This window comes from Typopeltis vanoorti, chromosome 9, assembly GCF_054136105.1.
Source record: "Typopeltis vanoorti isolate ZY-2024b chromosome 9, IOZ_Tvanoo_1.0, whole genome shotgun sequence".
Lineage (NCBI taxonomy): Eukaryota > Metazoa > Arthropoda > Arachnida > Uropygi > Thelyphonidae > Typopeltis > Typopeltis vanoorti.
Genome location: NC_143557.1, coordinates 131,829,250 through 131,850,114, shown reverse-complemented (window position 1 = coordinate 131,850,114; position 20,865 = coordinate 131,829,250). Strand labels below are relative to the sequence as shown.

Sequence of the window (20,865 nt, the reverse complement as noted above, 5' to 3'; positions counted from 1 at the left end):
ACAATGGCAGTTTGCTTAGTAAACCATTGTGTCAGACCTGGTCAAAGGCTTGGAAATATCAAGTCAAACCGCTTGAGATTCGCCAAACTTCTCCATGGCATTTGACCAGAGATGAGTGACATATGTGAGCAGATCTACTGTTGATCGGCAGCGACGGAATTCATACTGGCGGTCGTTTTTTTAGATTAGACGGGTAACTTCAAGATAGTGTAGGAGTTGGGAAGTGATTTTTTATTACTTTAGACAAGACTGAGATAAACGAGATGGGGCGGTAATTGGACGGTAGTGATTTATCTCTCTTTTTGGGAATGGGTTGAATATGGGCCAATTTACAGGTTGTGGGATAGATACCAGTGGAATAAGCCAGTATATACAAGTGACATAGGGCAGGGGATAGTTCTGGTGCACAAATCTTCAGGACAATTGGATGAAAGCCATCAGGGCATGGAACTTGTGTCTAATTTATACAGTATTTTGTTGATCTCTTTCTGTAGTGTGACAGAGTGTGAGGCCTGGAGATTCACCTTTTCTGTAGGAGATGATGCAATGAAGCCACCTGGATATGATAGAAGTGGGAATAGTGTGGGACAGAAGTTACGACCGATTGCTTTGGCGAGAGACCAAAATGCTTGGCTGCTAATTTCCTGCTTTTTACTCTTTCGAACTGTTTTGGAAGCATTTATTTTGGGCTTGGGTATAAGCTCTAAAGGAGGATGGTATCTGAGCCAGTGATGGTATGTTTGTGCGTGTTTTTTCTTTTTTTAAAATTTGTACTGCCTTGGCGCATCTTTTTGAAAACCAGGGTTTAGTTAGGGAATGGCAGGTCAGAGTACTGTGGGGAATGTATGATTCCATGCTAGTGAGGATCACTTTTGTTATGAGTTCAGTGCATGTTTGGATTAGAAGCAATAGTCTAACCATGGGAATGAGGCAGAGGCTGTTCCACTTGGCACTGTTATAATGCCAAACTACTCTTGTAAGGGAGTGACTGTGTAAGCGTTATTGCATGGGAAAGGATAGGTTGTGGTCAGAATTGCCTAGCAGGTCCTCTACATTCACTGTGTATTCGGAAGGGTCATTGGCCAGGAAGAGATCTAGGGTATTTGAAGAGTGGTTTGGGTTATCAGATATTCTGGTTGGCATCTGAACGAGTTCTGTAAGGTCATTAATGATGGCACATATCTCAGCACCTCTGCCTGCAATATCTGTACAGCTGGAGGAAGAAAGTCAGTTGGTATTGTGGACATTAAAATCTCCTACGAGGATGATTTCGCTGTTGCGAAAGTGGAACATATTGAAATTAAAATGTTTGAATATGTTGTATAGTGATATTTCTTGAATATAAATAAAAAGTTCGGCTGAATTAGTTTATAACAAATTTTAATCATATCTATGACAAGGGGGTTTAAAACGTACCAATTACGGGAAAGGAGGCCGATATCTTTACTAAATGGCTCATAAATTATCAAAATAAATTGAAACCACACAAACAGTTCAAATATTTTATTTTCATATTGCTCTAGAGTTCACCGGATTCGGAGTATTAGCAAGTAACAAATAATAAACATTGGTCTTGTGCGTTGAAAGTCCAAATCGTCCACTTACCGGATACCCTAGCATTGTACACGGAAGCACACCCTAAATCATTTTGGATTTAGGATGTGCTTCCGTGGAATTTTGAGGAATATTTTGGAAGAGACCTGGCGAAATGTGATGTGGGTAGATTATCACAGAAACTTGATGACTGGCACTCCTCCACACACCTGAATCATTTTATAAATTAGGATTGACTAGTTATGGAAAAGATTGTCCCTTCGATGTTGACAAAACGTAGTGAGTAATTCCAACATATTGTACTTTGGTTTCCTCCTTATTTGCATAGAAACAGTGGAAAGACGATCTGTAAATGAAGTACATGAACAACAATATTGAGATGAATTCGTATAACGTTGATGAACATACGAGTGAACTTGGAAGAATCCTTCTGTTGTCCATCCGTCTGCAAGTTAAGTTCGTGTGCTAAATCACTTCGTTGACGATTTCTTCTTATAAATCGAGTGCGAACACACTTGGTAGATGTTTATTGTACAGAACACATTTGTTGCATACCAAAATTCCATTGGTATTGATTTAATATCACGAGTTCGGTTCTATTTCATTGATGTGCATATAAATAGGATTATCCATGGCTTGTAAAGGAGCAGGTGGAAGAGTTACATTGCAATCAGCTTCTGGTATGTTGTTTGAGAGATGGACAGCGACATCTTTTTCATTTGGCATTCGCAACACATATCCGACTTGCGGTTTCTTGCCAGGCCTTCCTTTTTTACACAACCAAAAAAACATTCCCAGGGCAAGGAAATATAAACAGATTCCACCAAATAACCACAAAGCGATAAATTTTGTTGGCTCTCCATAGGGCATTTCGGCTAAATAATAGACAAAAAAATGTTAATGAAACATCGAGTATCTTATCTATAATAACAAATATTTATGTGAACAAAAGAAATAAGATTGTTAATTAACCTGCATTTACATTATACCAGCTAGCGCCCTCTAGTAGTATTTTTAACCGAGTTTACATTATTCTAAAATATTGCAATCAAAGTTATATAAATTTAAAAATCACTAAATATTTTATAAAAAAATTATTTATAATTTCATATTAATCTTATTTAAGTATACTATTTTGTACTAAGAAACAATTACTTACCACTTTGGTTATGACTTAAGACGGGCTTTGTAAAATAGAACACGATCACGGCACACGTTTGAAAGTCGATCGAGATCATCTAGGAATAAAAATCAATGCATCTAAATTTCACCTTCGCTGAATATTTAAGAAACAGGAAGTGTAATTAGGAAACATTGCAAACAATTGAGTTGGAATTAGGCGATATATATTGCGCTAGTAAAATTGCAGCATTGTCTGGCCTACTTGTCCATATTTTACAGGATGAAAAAAAAAAAAAAATCTATCTGGTACCTTCCACATGAAACTGCCAAATACATTTTCAATTAGAAGTGTAATAAATTTGGACGCGAAGAACTGTCTTTCATTACGAACAAATACATCTACTTTCTGCTTACGATTGATGCGTGAAATTTAAATCAAATGTAAACGAGCTCTTAAGTAATATATTCGTTTGAAAATGGTGTTAGTATATTATTGTTGATAATGCAATTACTTTTATGATTCTAATTACAAAAATATATCTTAATCGCTCTAATATAATACATAACTTTTTATTATATAATAAACGGTTATAATTTGGATGTTTTTCGGATTCAAGACATCCAAATTCTATTAACTGTTTTATATTAAGCTACTATAGGCCTGAAACAACCGTGGTTATTCAGAAAGAAATTTCTTTCGATCACTAAAATGAATCGGAAACAACTAAGTGGTGTGATTTTTTTTTTTTTTATACGAGTGGTAGAGTAGAGTAGAGTAGATCTCGTAAAGAGAAAGAATAGCTGGATTGGGGAATAGATATACAATGATTATTCCATATTTTGCCAAGATAAAATTTCACATGAAGTTATTTTGCACGACAAGATGAATTTGTGGTATGGATTGGAGCGGGCTGCAGTATTCTATTTTTAGACTAATTCTTTAACGCTAAGAATAGTGTGGAAGGAATCAATCCATTATATGCGAATAGTGCAACGTTAGGTCGAGGGATAGAGAATGCCTGTAGGCTGGCTTGCACAAAACGATCTTGTGGCCGCTGTCCTTTGCATTACAGTAGCAAAAGATAATGACCATTGTCGTTGCTACTAACGTATTTGTTGATGGGCGCTGGATTGATATTGCTATGCGCAAGGTTATACATTTTGGACGAAACACATTACAAACAGTATTACATCAATGGGCGTTTGCTGCAAGTAGTTGATAAGGTAGGGGGATCCATGGTAGCGAGTTAGGGGTATGGAGATCACATTCACTGGGTATTGGGGACACAGGATAACATGTCGAAGAGAACACGGACTTAAATGAAAAGGATGATCGTTCTCCCACTTCGCAAGACCGAGATGGGACCATATCTCGGCAGTTATGCTAAGGTGTGATCATCTGAGATGGATTGTGGGACCATCTTCACGGTTTGGGGAATGGATATATGGAGGAGACATATGAGGCTGGTAAGGGGAGGGGGAGTTCTCAATGTGGATGCAGGGAAATTTAGGTTCTCATGGTGGGTAGTGGAGAAACTTGGTTCCACTCGTGGTAGGTTGCCAGTGAACATTGAGTGCGTCTTCGGTGAATGTTTTTCAGGAGAAGCATGATGGGTGTAAAAGATTTACTTCCTCCCTTGTTTCCTTCGACTCGAGGGAGGGCTCGGGAAGAAATAAGTCGCATTCCGTGGAGGTTCTTTTATAATGATAAATTAGGAAACGCCATTCCAGTTCTCTTTTTTTCAGTGTTTTTAAAACTAATACGGTATGGCGAAGAAAGACAGTACTGAACTTCGACAACCCCCTTCAGTACACGCGCTATGAGATAAGCCGTTCGACTGCATGCACGTTAATAGAAGAGCACATGCAGAGTCTACGCCTTCATACTACTATACCACCTAATGATATATTGCAAAGGAGCAGGAGAAACTTGTAAAGCCGTTAAACGATGGCTTCCTGAAATCCAATTAATCAACGAGGAAATATTATTCTGGCTAAAAGGAAAACAAAACAGGGTGCAAACAATAGTTCTGATACTAACGATGTACGCAATTTGGGCTCACAGGTGAGACCATGAGTATGGAAGAGGAGACAGTCCGGGAACCATATCGAAACTACATCACAACATCCAGGAAGCGATTACCAGTTCAATCCAATCTAGAAGAATGACTATAGAAGAATGGGCACACTTAACTTCCAAGCTTACATCAGGCGAACCCTCCAACCAACAACAGAACGACACTATCATCACTGGCTAGTGGAAATAGGAAAAACCTCTAGCTCTCCACTTACATCAGAAGAAACAGCGCCTGAATTACGTGGAACAGATCGTCTACCGCAGGAAAAAGAGTGTTTCCCTACCTCAATGGAAACAGCGAACTCAGTGTCACATGTTTAACTGGGCAAAAAAAATACTATCAGGAAAATTACAAGATGTCAAAATTTTATGTAACATACGTGAAAGCTTTGTATATGATTATAACAGCTACTTGAATTATAATAGAAGAAATTATGTAAACGATTGCATATGAATGTTATTTCACTGTACAGATGGTATATATAATTTATTTTTTTAGAATATCTAGTTTGTTATTATATATATTTAAGTGTGCTATATGTGGTATGTAAATGTAATTTACTGTGTACTCATTAAAGTAAAAATGAGTATCTTAAACCCAACTGAGAGGGGGGGGGGGGGGCTAACAAATCGGAAACATACCTTAATGTAAGAGAAAGTAGTGTGTATGTAACTACCAGTAATGAGATTCCCTGCTTTTAAGTAAAAAGGAAGTCAAAGCATTTTAAGAGAACAGTAATGTAACAACTAGATTATAACATGGAAATTCGATTAAAACGATGGTATAACAATTGTATTTCGATGTAAATAATTGCTAAAGTTGTTTATATATAACATTTCTTCGCTGTAGCAAAAGGTGCTGCTACAGCGAAGGAAAAACGTTGGTAGAGCAAAAAAAACATTCCATTTTACACAGGACAGAGGACCCTATCACACATCACGTGGCTCTAGAGCCTATTTATCAGAAGACTTCCTCGACAGGCTCATTTGGAGGTTCACACAATTCCCTTATCCTTCGCGTGCTGCTAATGTCACATCACTAGATGCCTTCGTTTCGAGTGTGCTGAAGGAATGAGTATTCCACCCACTCAAACCTTGATGAATTAAGGGAAAAAAATTACACGATATGTCCAGCAGATGTCCCAATCTTTGTTCTCCAAGATAACAGAACCTTTCTTGAAAGACAAGGTAGATCCTTGCGTAATCTTGCGTCGTTAATGCTATATTCGACTAAAATTCCACCAGTAATTGTGGATGATCACGTGGGAAAATATTTCGTTGTTATAAGCCGGGTTAACTTCATGACATATATCGTAATTATTCAATGCTGTTTTTCTTTTTCGCCATAATACAAAAACAAATACATTTATATATTTCATTGACAATTATGAGAATAAATATTAATTTACTTACTGTATAAACAGCGTTTAATTACCCTGTTAAGGCTAACAGCAGAATGGCTTTTGTACGTTCGTTCTGAAAGAGTCCTTGCACAAATTTCTATCACTTAAAATTTGTCCCATAAGCACAGTTCGTTTTCTTATTTGATAATCGAGCTTTAATCCAATTCCCCCCCCCCCCCCGAAAAAAAAAAAAAAAAAGGTTTTCATTTGTCAAAGCATTTGGATATTACGTAAAATTAAAAGTCTGTTTGATTGCTTTTCTGATAATGGACTGTGTTTCTACATGATAAACCGCCTTCATACACAAAATTTCTTCATATCGAAATAGCTAGTTAATAAAAATTGAACGGCACGTGCCAGAACGAACAAGGTAACAGAAAATTCCTAGGTTCGTTTCCATGGGAACGGATTCTGCTTATGTGGCAAATACGTACACTGCTTTACTATCGATAGACGAAGTGTTGCAGCATCATTGATAACAGCGTTCTTGTACTTTAGTGCTCCGAGTTTAATTTACTACACAAATATTTTAAATTAGAAGTAAAAGAAAGAATGAATAAACCAAATATTTCGGCGTTCACTCCGTGTGCTCTAGTTCACTTGCTAATCCGTAAACAGCTGAGCCAATAGGACTGTTCAAAAAGGAACTGCATAAACAGACTACCTCAATGAATTAAAAAGGCTGTTCCTTAGTTTCCAAACTCTTCACTAAATGCACTTCTTACAGAGAAAGTTAATGTACATTTTTTGTAAGCGTAAATGCATAGCATTTTATTCAATTCCAATAAGTTTACCGTAGTATGGCAACTTGATCGGTCACATGAATAGCGTTTATGCCGTGTATTCAAATCTGCTATGGTATATATTTAGCGTGTGGGTGGGGATGATTTATCACACAGAATGAGATAGCCACTCACTTCTTTGAAGGTCTGAAGTAACATAGAGCGTGCAGTTAAATTACCGGCGCCCTTGGCAATTTTTTTTTTTTTTTTACTGACAATTTAGATAATTAACACTCACTACAGCGAAGTGCCAGTAAGAATTTGTGGGTCTTAAAGATAAAATTTACCTAACGGGGAAAAAATCTCTCGAAATTGTATTTACTAAATGGGAATGTCACCACTATGGATGGCTTTGTGATGAGATCAGTAATTTGGCCATCAGAACGTTTTTTATAGTTTCAAAAAAGGACTTAATGCAACGGCTGCAGATAATCGATCTAGTTTGTTTTGAAGGCTTTGCTAATTTAGAAGGGTCACGTGACTTGAGTCCCTGGAGATGTCATGCAATAATATTTTTTTGAAACGAATCTTAAGGACTTGAACATTCGCTATTTAATAGGAGCAGATATGAAACCCTCTGCAGCCAATGTGCAACGTATTTGTTTGGCCATTGGCAGAGATTTCATTCATAGCTATGCTGGGAGCGATATCACCAACTTTTGATCTATCCTCCTCTCACTTCAAAATACAGTATGATTAAAGGAATCTTCTCTCACAGTAAATGGTAAACACGCAAGCAGTCCAACTAATTAGGACCCGCGGACTATAACCATTTGAAATAATTTCCTCCAATTAATTTTCACTTATTTCTCTAGGGTTTTAGAGAAATCCGATTGTACAAGATATCTATACATATCTTGGCAATAAGCTATTTATTCACGTCGTATCTTTCCCCACGTTCTGAAAAAAAAAAAAAAAAAAACCGAACTTGTTTATTATCAACTGCGCTTACAGATATGAATAATTACACATACAGTAGCGAATAAATTAATCCGCATTTTTAAAAAAACGATTTTAATTTCGCAAGAAATAAGTAAAAAATTAAACTCCAACTTTACCTAATAATTTATGTGCTCCTCTGTTCCTAATGAGTTCATTAATTCGCTTAGGCATGGACTCTACCAACGCAAGACACATTTTTCTTATTTCTGCATCTCGAAACCATACTTTCAATAATGAATTGTATTAAGTTATCCTTTGTATCACAGTTTAATTTTCCAAGTCTCTTTTTCACATTGGTCCACAAATGTTCCATTGGGTTAATGTCAAGAGAGTTACCTGGCCACTGAAGCAACTGGATGTTGTGATGTTTGTGGAATTCTTTCATTTTTCTGAAGTGTGGCTTGGAGCGAGATCCTGTTGGAAGATGAGTTCTTTGTCTTTCTGGATCTGTGGGACCACTCTTTTCTCCAACATGTTTATGTCTTGGTAAATTTTCATCACACCGTCAGACAACTGATCCTGGATCGTTATGTGTAAAACAACCCCCAGAACATATTTTTAGCTGGGTGTTTATGAACTTCTCAGCCGCTGATTTGGGAACATAGGGTCCTCTCTCCTTGGACAAAAGAATGGCTCTCATCTGAGAATAGAAACTTCTTCCACTTCTCAACACTCCAATCTTTATACACTGGCTATCGGAGCCTCTTCTGCACAGCCTTCATCAACATTTGTTTCTTTTTTGGTCTGTGGGCAGTATTCCCTGCTTCCAACAATCTTCGACGGACTGTCATATCGGAAACGTTAGTCCCACAGCTTGCCAAATCTGCAGTAGACAATTTTGGATTGATTTTGCTTTTCCTAACTAGTAAACGGAAAAAAGATACCATCTCCATAAACGTCTTTAAAATGTCATTAACAGTATCCAAACCACCACACTCATTGGTAATTTCGTTTTGAGTCATGGATGCGTACCTGAGAAAGACGACATTTTTGAACGCTTTTCCAAGAAAGCATCCATTTAATAGCTACAGAAATTAATAATAAAACAATGCGAATGTCAACTTGTTTACACTATTAAAAAACGCACAACACTCAATAAACATCATAGACAGTTAAAAACACGCAGCACTCAACCAAAATGGCGAACTAAAACCGAAACCAAACTACTGTGAACCGAAACAAAAAGCAAACCAAAACCTTGCCGAAAATTCGACTTGTTCGGATTAAATCGTTCGCTACTGTACAACTTGCTCGTGAGAAGTCAATGCTCAATTATATCGATAAACAATTAGGGTATATTGAAATAAAATTTCTCGCTGCAAATTTTAACCATAAGCTACAAAATAGTACGCATGTACTCACAGAATCAGTCTTGGCAGTAATAAAGGCGAGGCCTAATTGGAATAATTTCGGTGGCCCTCAAATTAAGATGATTAGGTATCGCGAATATGTGCTATTAAAAATTAAATAATATTTTTTTTTAATAAAATAAAATCAAAAAAGCTAATTATAATTTTTTTCTTGCTTTTTTGTTCAGTGAATCGTCGAAAAATTGATCACTGGCGTTTAATTGGGCCCAATCAATCCAATAGGCTTAAAGTTGCCATCCCCCCCCCACGCGATTCCTCTGCAATGATTGCATCAAACCTCAAGCACGCGATCATTTTTAGGTTTATTTACTTCAGTCTGTTCACCAACAGATCAACTATATGCTCCCATTTAATCCCATATAATTATATACGACTCTTTTGACTACAATTAACTTAATTCCCCCCTCCCCCATTCTTAATAGTTTCTGTTGTGATGTTATGCTGGTTTTCCCCAACGACAGGCTTCTGTTATTTTTTCTTTCGTTTTGCGCGATACTATATAATAATATTGGTATTATTATGCAAGTTATTCAGTCATTAAATTACCTAAGTAAAACATCCTAAGCACAAATTTCTCCCAGGAGAAAGCAGTCGAAATATTTGAATTTACGACCAGTTGATGGGAGAGCCGAAATGTAATTCACTCAACTAACCACGCAAGCAATGTTTATTATGTTAGCACGAAAATAAATAAGGCCAAGGACTCAAAGAAGGGGGGGGGGGGAAGAAAGATAACGCAAAAGCATACGAAAATGGCGGTAAACAGGCATTTCAAAAGATGTATTACGTAGTTACATTGGACAATGCACTGTCGTTAATTTTAGCTTACACAATTGATTCGTTGACAAAAAAACAAACAAACATACAGGAATGTAAACGTTATAATTTATACACTATAATCGTTCCGAAGTGCTGTAACCCTTACCTTTAAACTTCCGTACTGCAACAAGTCTGTAAAACTTGATTAGCGTGCAAAGCTACTCCTTATCTGGACATGGGACGTAACAGGTAGAGACATCTACCGACCAGATACTAGAACTATCAGTCGAATGTGTTTATGTTACTAAAGTTTGTAAACTTAAATTTTTATAAATTAAATATTGAAAATATTTACTAAGTATTTAGATAAATGAAATAGCTTTTTAAATGACTGAAAACAACTGTTTGTAAAAGGTAGGTAAGTAATAATACTTATATTCGAAACGTAGCAATATTATAAGGAAACTAAACCTCGCAAGTACTGTTCAATGTATTTTGAAGGAAATACTAAAATAATCAAAACGAGTGAATTAGAATAGAAACAATAAAATAATCACTTACTGTAAAAGAAATTTCTTGATCGCTTTCGTTAACAAATGAACTAATCTTAACATGGAATAATATATGAACAAAAATACACAACTGTAAGCTGCCACTAGGTGACGGCTACTTGTTACTTTGCCGCTGAGTATACTAGCAATGCCGGTCGTGTGACCCTTCTTTATTCCCGTTGCTAGTGGCACGCATGAATGAAGTGGTGGTGGTGCAGGAGCTAATCAAGGAACTATGACGTATTCATAGGGAGGATGTTTCGCAATATTGCTGCAAAAGTTTTAGGGAAGAATAAGTTGCGGTATTCATATCCGTGGAAAAACTAAAGGTTGCAAAAGAACTCGGCAATTGGATAGCCTTGTGATAACAGGTTTGTTAAAGCGGCCATTTTAACGGGTAAATAAATCGGTGCTTTTTACGTTAAATGTCTTCCACTCATCTTGAACGAGTTGCGTAATCAACTCGTTCAAGATGAAATAATCAAAATCCTGGCATTAAATGCCAGGATTTTGATTATTCTTATTTTTTTATATATTTGAAAAATGAATGCGCTGGTTTTATCATTTATATTTTATGTGATCTTTATTTATTTTTTTTAAATAAAGATACAAGTTTTATCATTTAAATGATAAACCTATAAATACGTGGGCTGTTCAATAAGTAATAAGACTAATTTTACTGTGGCGAAACCACTCATCACAATATTAATTTCTGTGGAATAAAGAAACGATGCTGTCTGTATTGACAAAAGAGGTTGAGAGATGGCGTATACGGGCTGATGTGCCAGAGTGTCACGTGACTAAACGCAAGCTGGTTTCGGAGCGCCTACGAGGCGCGACCACTCTTCGAAATGGAAGCGTCCTTGGAATACCGTTATGCGATTAAATTTTGTGTGCGTTTGCAAAAATCGGCATCGGACACTTTTAACATGATACGCGAAGCTTTCCACGATGAAGCAATGTCGACGGCAAGTGTTTTTCGCTGGCATAAAACTTTCGAGGAAGGAAGGCAAAATGTGGAAGATCTTGAACGTGAGGGAAGACCTTCAACGTCCATCACAGAGACAATGATCACCACATATTGCTGGTTGTGTAGTGGACGTTTTGCAGAAGAACAACACGGTTCTCCTACCACACCCTTCATACAGTCCTGATCTCGCACCGTGCGATTTCTGGCTGTTTCCTCAGCTCAAGAAACCACTCGAAAGCAACAAAGCATGTGTAAAAGCTGCGGAGGCGGTTTTGAAAGAACTCTCAAAAAACGGACTCTCACATGTGTTTAAGAAGTGGACGCAGCGTTGGGACAAATGCATCGCGTCTCACGGTAGTTACTTCGAAAAAGACCATGTAAATGATGACGATTAAAGGTAATCTGTTTTCTGTATAAATATAGTCTTATTACTTATTGAACAGCCTACGTAGTCGCCTATATTGCACTACATAAGCATTGTACAGCGGACGTATTATATAATACATATAATATGAATCTGTGCTGTTGAAATAATGTTTTATCATTCAGTTGTAGACTCACATAATTCCATAGAAATTCTTCGATTTCGAAAAGCGCTACGTCACGCAATTCGCACCCCCCCACACACAACCGTATGCAAAAATATGGAAAACACTGAATTCAGAATATAAAACACCAATCGCATGCACGGTCAGACAATAATTACTGGTTACGGTGAGTGAGCATCTTTCAGTTTGTTCCATGGTAGCGAGCTAACGGACATGCCTCGTTGTGTATTGAGACCGAGACTGGTATTTCTGAGACCGAGACGTTAAAGATTTGTCAATTCTTGAATGAACTACCAGATGCATATGTATTTTTCTTATATTTTTACCATTGAATACTCCACACAAGTTTCTTTAAATTCAAAACATGTAATTCACAGTTAATATTCAGCAGCAAAGCTTGTACTTGAACAAAGTACTTGTTCTTCAGATTTTATTTTTATTTTAGTTTGCAGCAAGTTTTCGAATCTTATCCTTATCTGGACTGGCTTAAAGGGGCGAAGCAAGAATGCTTTTCATCTTCCCCGTTATCTGTAGAGGACAGTGTAGGGATAAGGTGTTATTGAGCTATTAAAGCTCTGATCATGGCAGGAGGGTAACAGCAATAGCCGAGCCTCAGTTAGAACTTCATTGGCTACAGCATTGCCATCCATTACCCTCCAAGGGTATTAATCTTAATCACCGCATCTCACGGTCCTTTTCCAATCTAACCACAACATCAACGTTGCTGGCTTGCTGGGTGAAGCATAAAATGCTTTTTGTTTTCCCCTTTGTCTGTGTTGAGAAGCTTGATGGCGGGGGGGGGTTGAGTCTTATGCTCGCACTTTTCCAATCTCGCAAGAGCAAGACATTGCTGACTATAAGGGTGAAGCAAAATGCTTTTATAATCTCTGCTATCTGATAAGGATTGCTGTGTGAGGAAAAGTTTATGAGCTAATTGCTCTGCCTGAGTGGGTGCGATTTAGAGATCTCCATTTGGAAGTAGGATGGCCTTCGGTCTCCTGTATTTTGAGAAGTGAGTTTCATCATAATTTGTTGCTTGTTGCACTAATTCATTTGGATGTGAAGAGGATGCTGAGAAGACCTTTACTGCTGAAGACCGCAGGAAAGAGTAGATGTAGGGGATATTTGTACCCCGGTGGAGTTGGACATACCATGGTGCGTTTAAGATCATGCGGAGACATTTGTTTTGCACGCTCTGTAGTTTGAGGATATTTGTACTTGAGGTGTGGCTCCAGGCTGGGGACGCATAAGTAATAATGTGTCGAATCATCAACTGATAAATGAGCAGTTTTGTTTTGGTATCCAGCTTGCTGTTCCTATTGATAAGATGGTAAAGCTGTGCAATGACTCTTGATGCTTTTGAACATGAGGCTTTTATATGTGAACTGAAGGTTAGTTTTCTGTCCAGCAGTACACCCAGATATTTGGCTTCTGCTTTCCAGGGAATCTTGATATTAAATAGGAAGTGTCATCTTTAGGAGATATTGAGTTTTTATTGAAGAGCATGGCGATATTCTTCTGAGGGTTTACTTGCAATCTCCATTCCGAGAACCAGTGCTCTAATCTCTGCAGGTTTTCTTGCAGTTTCTTGGTGACAAGGTGCGATTTAATAGATCTGGCTAGTATAGCTGTGTCGTCTGCTATACTAGCCAACTTGTATAGTAGTCCAAAGTGCAAAAATCAACTTGTATAGTAGTCCAAAGTGCCATAATTTGTCGAACGCCTTTTCTAAGTCAAGAAAAACTGCTCCGGTGTATTGGTGCCAATTGTAACTTGTGATAATGAATTCTATTAGTCTATGAATTTGTTAGGTGGTACTGTGAAATTAGCTTAAACCAAATTTTACTGAAATTTTTGTTTAATGAAAGTTTAATTTTTTTACTGAAAATTGAATTCTTGAAATGATTTAATTTTTTTACTGAGAAGTTTGAATTCTGAAAAGGTTAGCTTTTTCTGCTATTTTTCCCAAATTATGCAATGACTCACTATATATATATATAATAAACATTAATTAAGCTGAAAGGTGTTGAAATAAAATTTACGATTTAATATTTTATTTCAAAGCAGTGATTCATAAATTAAATTTATAAATTTAAATTTTATTATTACACTAATATTTTATTATTAAATATAAAGTTTTCCTAAAGTAAGCATATATAAACGGAAGTTAGCAACACAACACTTAGGATTTACAGAAGTTTCGTTGAAAAGCATATAAAAATATATTATTTATATTATTACATAATATAATAATATATTATTATATAATGTTATTAAATAAAAATCATAAATTCAAATATGCTCTTTTTTGCTTGTTTTGTGAGTTAAGTGTATTAGTTTGAATACTTATATTTTTTTAATATAATTTGAATTTGAATTATTTTAGTTTGAATTATTAAAGGTTTACCAATTTTGAAAATTCGTGACTAATTATTCAATTCCGGTGAAATATTGGAAATTATTTATAATTCTAATTTATTTATAGATCAGAAATATTTATAATTAAACATGTTGTCCAAATCTGGATCATTTATTGGATATACTGAATGATTATAATATTTGTATCTTGTTATCATTCTTAGGATGTGAAACAACAGTTTTTGAAGGTAACATTATTTCACAGAGCTTGCTCAACCTTTGCGCTAAGTTGGCTACTAGTATTATTGCACTATAACACTATTCCGTAAGACTGTTTACACAACCAAATTGCTGAAACGTTGCAATCTAAAGTGCAGTTTGTATTTGTTCAATTGCAGCAAAAACTGGTGTCGTATTACATTCGTTTATTGCTGTTTTCTGTAAGAAGGTCGATAACCATATTGAAATATTTAACTGTATTTTTCATTACGAAATTCCAATTCCCCCCCCCCCTTTGCTATCGTATTTGATCAGCAGATGTCGCCAGCGGTAAATAAACAAAACTGATGTTAAACTATGGAGGTGTGTTTGCAACATAATCGAGTTTCTCTGAATTTTATTCTAGCGACCTGTACGGAAGTTGAAGGTAAGGCGACAGCGTGGGATTTCCCCCAGCACTGTAAATGGTAGTGTTCCTTTACATGTTTGACCCATTGCCCGCCTCACAGTAGAATATCGTCGCGAAAGCGTAATTTTCTCCTGATAATTGCTGTTATGCTTTCTTGTTGTGTACTCGTATTACAAATGAATGGTAGTAGCAAAGAAATACTGCTGACATGTAGTCCAAGGTAGAACTGTGACACGTGACACATTCTCACAATTAGCAAAACGCTTAATTAGAAAGTATAAAATTAGCCTCATGTGTAAAAAAAAAAAAAAAAAAAAAAAAAAGTGACCTTTAGACATAATTATTCTTTGATCAACAATAGAAATTTTGCTTTGGCCAACTAGCGCCACTCCGAATACATTGTGGCAATTAATATTATTCGTGGAGTTATGTACATCAGTATGTGTTTCTTAAAATTCGTTTGTGGCCATGGAATTCTGATTTTTTTTTTTTTTTTTTCGTGTTAATGTTGGAAATGAATTAAGACAATGAGCAGTTGCTGCAAAATATTTTAAGCTAGAAAACATGATAATTTACAAATAATAAAGTAACATAACTGCAGCTAATACAAGTTCTAAATGTCTGTAGGCACTGGGGAAACCCATACAAGTTTTCGCGGAAGCGTAGAGTTCCTGGAACGCAGTGTAAGAAGCACTGACGTAGATTGTCCTTCGATCAGTCCTTGAACTCTGTGGAAGTATCATAAACAATAATAAATAAAAAAAATTATTTTTCACAAACTAAAAAAAAAAGCATTTTTCATTGACCAGTATTTAATGATTGGATGGATTTATGATTTCTCTAGAGATAATAGTTTTTCATGGGGGGCGGGGGGCGGCGGCACGGTCTTGATGTTTTTCCAGAGAGAAAGATTTCAGTTAGAGAAATTCTAAAAGGAGAAATCTCACCTTGTATAAACAGTATGGATGTAGCGAGGTTATCAGAATCTATTGAAGAATGCTTTGGAGATCACAGTTTAGTAGAAGTTAATATTCTCGAAGATTTGATCTGCATTGCCATCCATTGCTTGGCCAAACTGTGTATTGGATTTGCAGTGAAATGGAGGTCGTTGATATATAGAAGGAAGAGAAGGTCAAAAAAACACATTGTGGAACAATGACATTAATTGCATAGTTTGAAGAAAAAGATTCTTCTACTACCACACAAAATATGCAAACTGATGACCAAACTTTAGAAGAGAGACCTATGATAGGAACTTACTTAATAGCCCTTTATGTCAAACCTAGTCGCATTCCAGATATTAAGGGCAACCATTTGAAAATTTTCATGCTTTTCCATGGCATTTGTTGAAAAGTGGGTAACATAAGACTAGAAGATACATACTGGCGGTCATTAATTAGTTGAGTAGCTTTAAGGTAACGTCAAGGTTTAAGATTACAAGTTCTTCCACTTTGGTGAAATTGGACGGTAATTAAGGGCAAAAGTGTGTCGTCCATCCTAAGAATGGAATATGAGCCAATTTTCATGCGGCGACATAGAACAAGAGTCAACTCTGGCGTCCAAACTGTAAGAACGATTAGAGAACTGATATCAGGACCAGGAGAATTTCTTTTATCCAGTTTGGACAAGATTTTTCTTCTTTTCTTTTTTTTTTTTTTTTTTTTTTTGGCAAAAAAATCAAAGGGTTATTTGAATATTGTGCATTAGGAATGATAGGCCATTTACCAAATTCGTCTAGGCAAGAAGCAGAGGAAAAATAAGAAGCCAGGAGATTTTTTTTTTTCAATGGCGTCATAGAACAAGTCGATGTAAGGTAACCATACAAGTACAAAAGAGATGGCAGCACAGTCGCACAAAGTATCTAGCATCAGGCAGCTTTGCAATAATAAGAGTGACATTGGATTGGTGTGCCTTTTTTAGTGTATTTAATAGTGGTTAAGCCTCCTAATGATAACACACACACACACACACACACACACACACGAGTTCTTTAAGATATTTATGTGTCTTCCACCCCAGAAAAATTGTAAGCATATAATATGTTAGTATCATGGCTGAGTGAAGGATTTTTTAAATGTGTACCTCAGTGGATGTGGCGTTTGCACACCACTGCGCTTGACCGCACGAAGGAAGATTTTTTCGTTTCGAATCTAGTCGGCGACTAGAAGAAATTTTTCTAAGCCTTTTTTCGACCGGTTCCCGAGTTAGTCGATCTCTGGCACAGGCAAGCAGGTTTTTTCTCCCTGAAACTCGGATTTTTCGCCCCGGAAACTTAAGAAAATCGACCGCAGAACCCACATTATTTCTGACATTAAATACGAGTGTTAGGGACCACGAGATGGCGGCACTTGTTGAGCCATCTCTGTTCACTGCGTGCTGCTTAATTAGTGATAGCCTTGGGCCAGCTATCTCTGATTGGCTACCAGTGGAGATTGAACTGCCCACTCAGTCTCTAAAAGTTAGGGCTAAAACGGCCTCGCCTACTCCCTATACGGGAATAAAAAGGCGTTAGCTGATTTTTTTTATTTTTAATATTTTACATTTAAAAAAAATAATTTTTAACATAATCCAGAAACGCTGTTCCAAACATGGAACTCTTCAAAAACAATTTCTAGCTTCCACTGTACAGGGTGGTCGTTGTCTCATTCAAGGCGATGGTATTTATCTCTCTTACCTAAACGTAATCGCAAATAGCCGTGAATACCATAAGATACAAAGCTGCGGCCTATTGGTTGAGCAGGTTACTTTACCACTTCAGCCAACCAAGCCGAGGGAGAGAGAGAAAAAAAAAAAACAAAAAAAAAAAAACAATGAAGTGGATGTATTTTAGAATGACAGATAGACAGGATCTGTCTGTTATTCTCCACTTATGTAATTGTCACCACCATTTCTCTGCATTGTCAAAATAAAATACAAACTAAATTCGTCATGCCAAATAATTTAGTCCTTTTACTATCTATTTAATTTTTTTTTTTTTTTTTTAACGCTCAACGATCTATAGTCGATGCCGGCGATTTATTTCTAGTTAAAACTGCTTACTGTATATCCGACACAAGCTTTATGGAAATGTATCATGTTTCCAAAAAATAAAACCTGATTTAAAAGACACTGTCAGTTGTTAACATTGCAGTATCAGAAATTATAGAAAAAATCAAAAATATCCAAATTTTATATTTAAAAAATAGGATCAAAACTAATTCAAATATTAAAATTGTGCTTTTTAAATGACTTTTTTTTTTGTTTCGTTCTTGATTGTAGGAACGATTTTGAAATTATGACAGAAAGAAAATTATTCCTTTATATATACATTTAAAGAATAAATTTTTTTCAGTTTGCAGAAAGAGTTCTTTTAGCACTTTGCTTTCAATTCTCCCTGATTGCGCAAACAATATATCGAGTCTGTTTTGTGCGAATAACAAATGTTGATTAACTATCAGAAATAAGCTTTTATGAGCCATCAAAGGTGGCGAAACAGTATGTTCGCTATATCAACAAAAGAAACGTGCATGAAAGTCCCCAGAGAACGAATGTCCCTAATCATTTAAATAAATTTTTGATTTATATTTCAAGGTTATCCGGATTATCTAACTAGTAACCTAGCCATTGAATAATGTATACTGTAGGTTTGCTGCCTTTCTTGGGCGGTATGAATTCAAACTGGCAAATAGTTTCATATAATTAATTTCTTAATTAAATATAATTTTGCATCTCAAAGATGTTACAAATTTTACAGAACAGTCTGATATTTTTTACTTTGTCTTTGAAAGAGGACACATAAACAAAATACACCGTTTTATTTATAAGATAATCGCGCAATATTCATCCAAACTGTTTCGAACATAAGAACCTCCCCGTGTGGTTGCCGGGATAAGAATAGCACCAATGTAGCTAATGCATGTCGTACGAGGCGACTAAAATTGGTACCCTTGGAGGGTAATGTATGGCAATGCTGTAGCCAATGAAGTTCTAACTGAGGCTCTGCTATTGCCGTTACCCTCTTGCCATGATCACAGCTTTATAGCTGAATAACACCTTCTCCTTACACTGTCCTCTACAGACTACGGGGAATATGAAAAGCAATATTGCTTCGCCCCTTTAAGCCAGTCCTTATAAGGACTATAAGAACATAAGAACCTATATTTAGGGAGATATGAAAAGTCCTTTTTAGGACTTCCAGGGTAACAAATGGCAATGCTGTAGCCAATGAAGTTTTAACTGAGGCTCGGCTATTGCCGTTACCCAGCCATGACTGGAGCTTTTTAGCTCAATAACACTCCATCCACACAGATTTCTTCATTCAGATGACGGGATAAAGAGTCAAGGACTCAGTCCATCGCCCAGTTCTTTTAAGAACATAAGAACCTCAATAACAGAAAAGCACCAGGTCCTGATCAGATTTCAAACAAAATTATTAAAGTACTTCCTCATAAAACAGTAATGCATCTTGTGGCAATCATTAATGCTATGCTAAGACTCAATTATTTTCCCACTCGATGGAAGCAAGCAGATGTAATCTTTATACAAAAACCAGGGAAAGCACCCCAGTTCCTCCAGAATTATAGACCTATCAGCCTCCTGTCGAGCCTGGGGAAAATAGCAGAAAAAGTAATTCTTAAACGCCTCCAAACTGAAACAGAGAATCTAGGTGTAATCCCAAAAGAACAATTTGGATTTAAAACTGGACATAGTACAACCCAACAAATCCACAGACTCATAGAATACATCACTATTGGATACAACTGGAGACAGCATACAGGTGCAATCTTCCTAGATGTGGCAAAGGCCTTCGATAAAGTGTGGCACAAAGGCCTCATCCACACACTAATTACTGCAAAATACTCACTAAACCTCATTCAAATCATAGACTCTTACCTAAAAGACCGAAAATTTCAAGTGAAGCTTCGTGGACTCAGATCAACTACAAGAAGAATCACAGCAGGTGTCCCACAAGTCTCCCTGTTATCACCACTACTCTTTAACATTTTTATCTCTGATGTCCCAAGTGTATCAACAATCATGGCATTTTAAGCTGACGACATGGCAATACTCACCAGATCGCTCAAACCATACCTGGCCACCCAAAGATTACAGACTGCAGCTAAAAATCTTGAAAAATGGTTTCGATTATGGAGAATAGATGTTAATGCAGATAAAAGTACGGCCATACTATTTACAAGGAAGAAAGCAGACCATCGTGGAGCAATCACGATGTTCAACACTGTTATCCCATGGCAAACAGAAGTAAAATACCTGGGTATCATACTAGATAACCGTTTCAGTTTCAACTCCCACATCTCTCATGGTTGCAATAAAGCAAATTCAACAATAGCTCAGTTCTACCCTCTACTCAACCGCAGAAGCAAAGTCAGTCCAGAAAACAAATTAAGAATATATAAAACAATCATCAGACCTATACTGTCGTATGGTTCCCCGCCGTGGAGTCACACCTCTCCTAGCAACATCAAACGATTGCAATTAATCCAAACCAAATGCCTCCGAATGATCTTTGATGCCTCATGGTTTGTAAGAAACACCATTCTCCATCAAGATGGAAACCTGCAAGACATACCTACATTTCTCCTCCAGATAGCAACCAAGTACTTTACTCAAGCATCACTCCATCCCAACCTACTCATTCGTGAGTCATCCAACTATGATGAAAATGACAGATGGAAACATAAACGCACAAAGGCGGCCCTGATCACAGATTGAAACCTTTCAACACAATAAGGGCGAGCGAAGTGCTCAAAAATTTCTCCATTAAACAGAGAATTTCAGAGCGATGTAGGGAGTAAAGTCCA

The 20,865-nt window shown here is 36.7% G+C and overlaps 2 protein-coding genes across 2 annotated transcripts in view; one reads left to right on the top strand and one right to left on the bottom strand.

The window, feature by feature from the left end:
- Positions 1-1,488: 1,488 nt before the first annotated feature.
- On the bottom strand, positions 1,489-10,733 carry LOC150103571 (uncharacterized). The gene is made up of 3 exons (XM_090398265.1): positions 10,571-10,733; positions 2,714-2,792; positions 1,489-2,429 (listed from the first exon to the last, which is right to left on the bottom strand). Exons 2-3 carry the CDS (start codon positions 2,790-2,792, stop codon positions 2,137-2,139), a joined length of 372 nt encoding a protein of 123 aa, XP_090254391.1. The 5' UTR covers positions 10,571-10,733; the 3' UTR covers positions 1,489-2,136.
- A 68-nt stretch (positions 10,734-10,801) lies between these two features.
- LOC150103570 (uncharacterized) overlaps positions 10,802-20,865 on the top strand; it is a 74,549-nt gene continuing 64,485 nt past the window's right edge. Inside the window, exon 1 of the mRNA XM_090398208.1 lies at positions 10,802-10,931. The gene's annotated coding sequence lies outside the window, so the exon portion shown is untranslated. The remainder of the gene's footprint in view (positions 10,932-20,865) is intronic.

Excerpts from the sequence above, each read along its gene's own strand:
- LOC150103571 (XM_090398265.1), bottom strand. The coding sequence starts at position 2,792 with ATGATCTCGATCGACTTTCAAACGTGTGCCGTGATCGTGTTCTATTTT. Across the intron at positions 2,430-2,713 it reads CTTAAGTCATAACCAAAGTG|CCGAAATGCCCTATGGAGAG; the intron begins GTAAGTAATTGT and ends TCTATTATTTAG.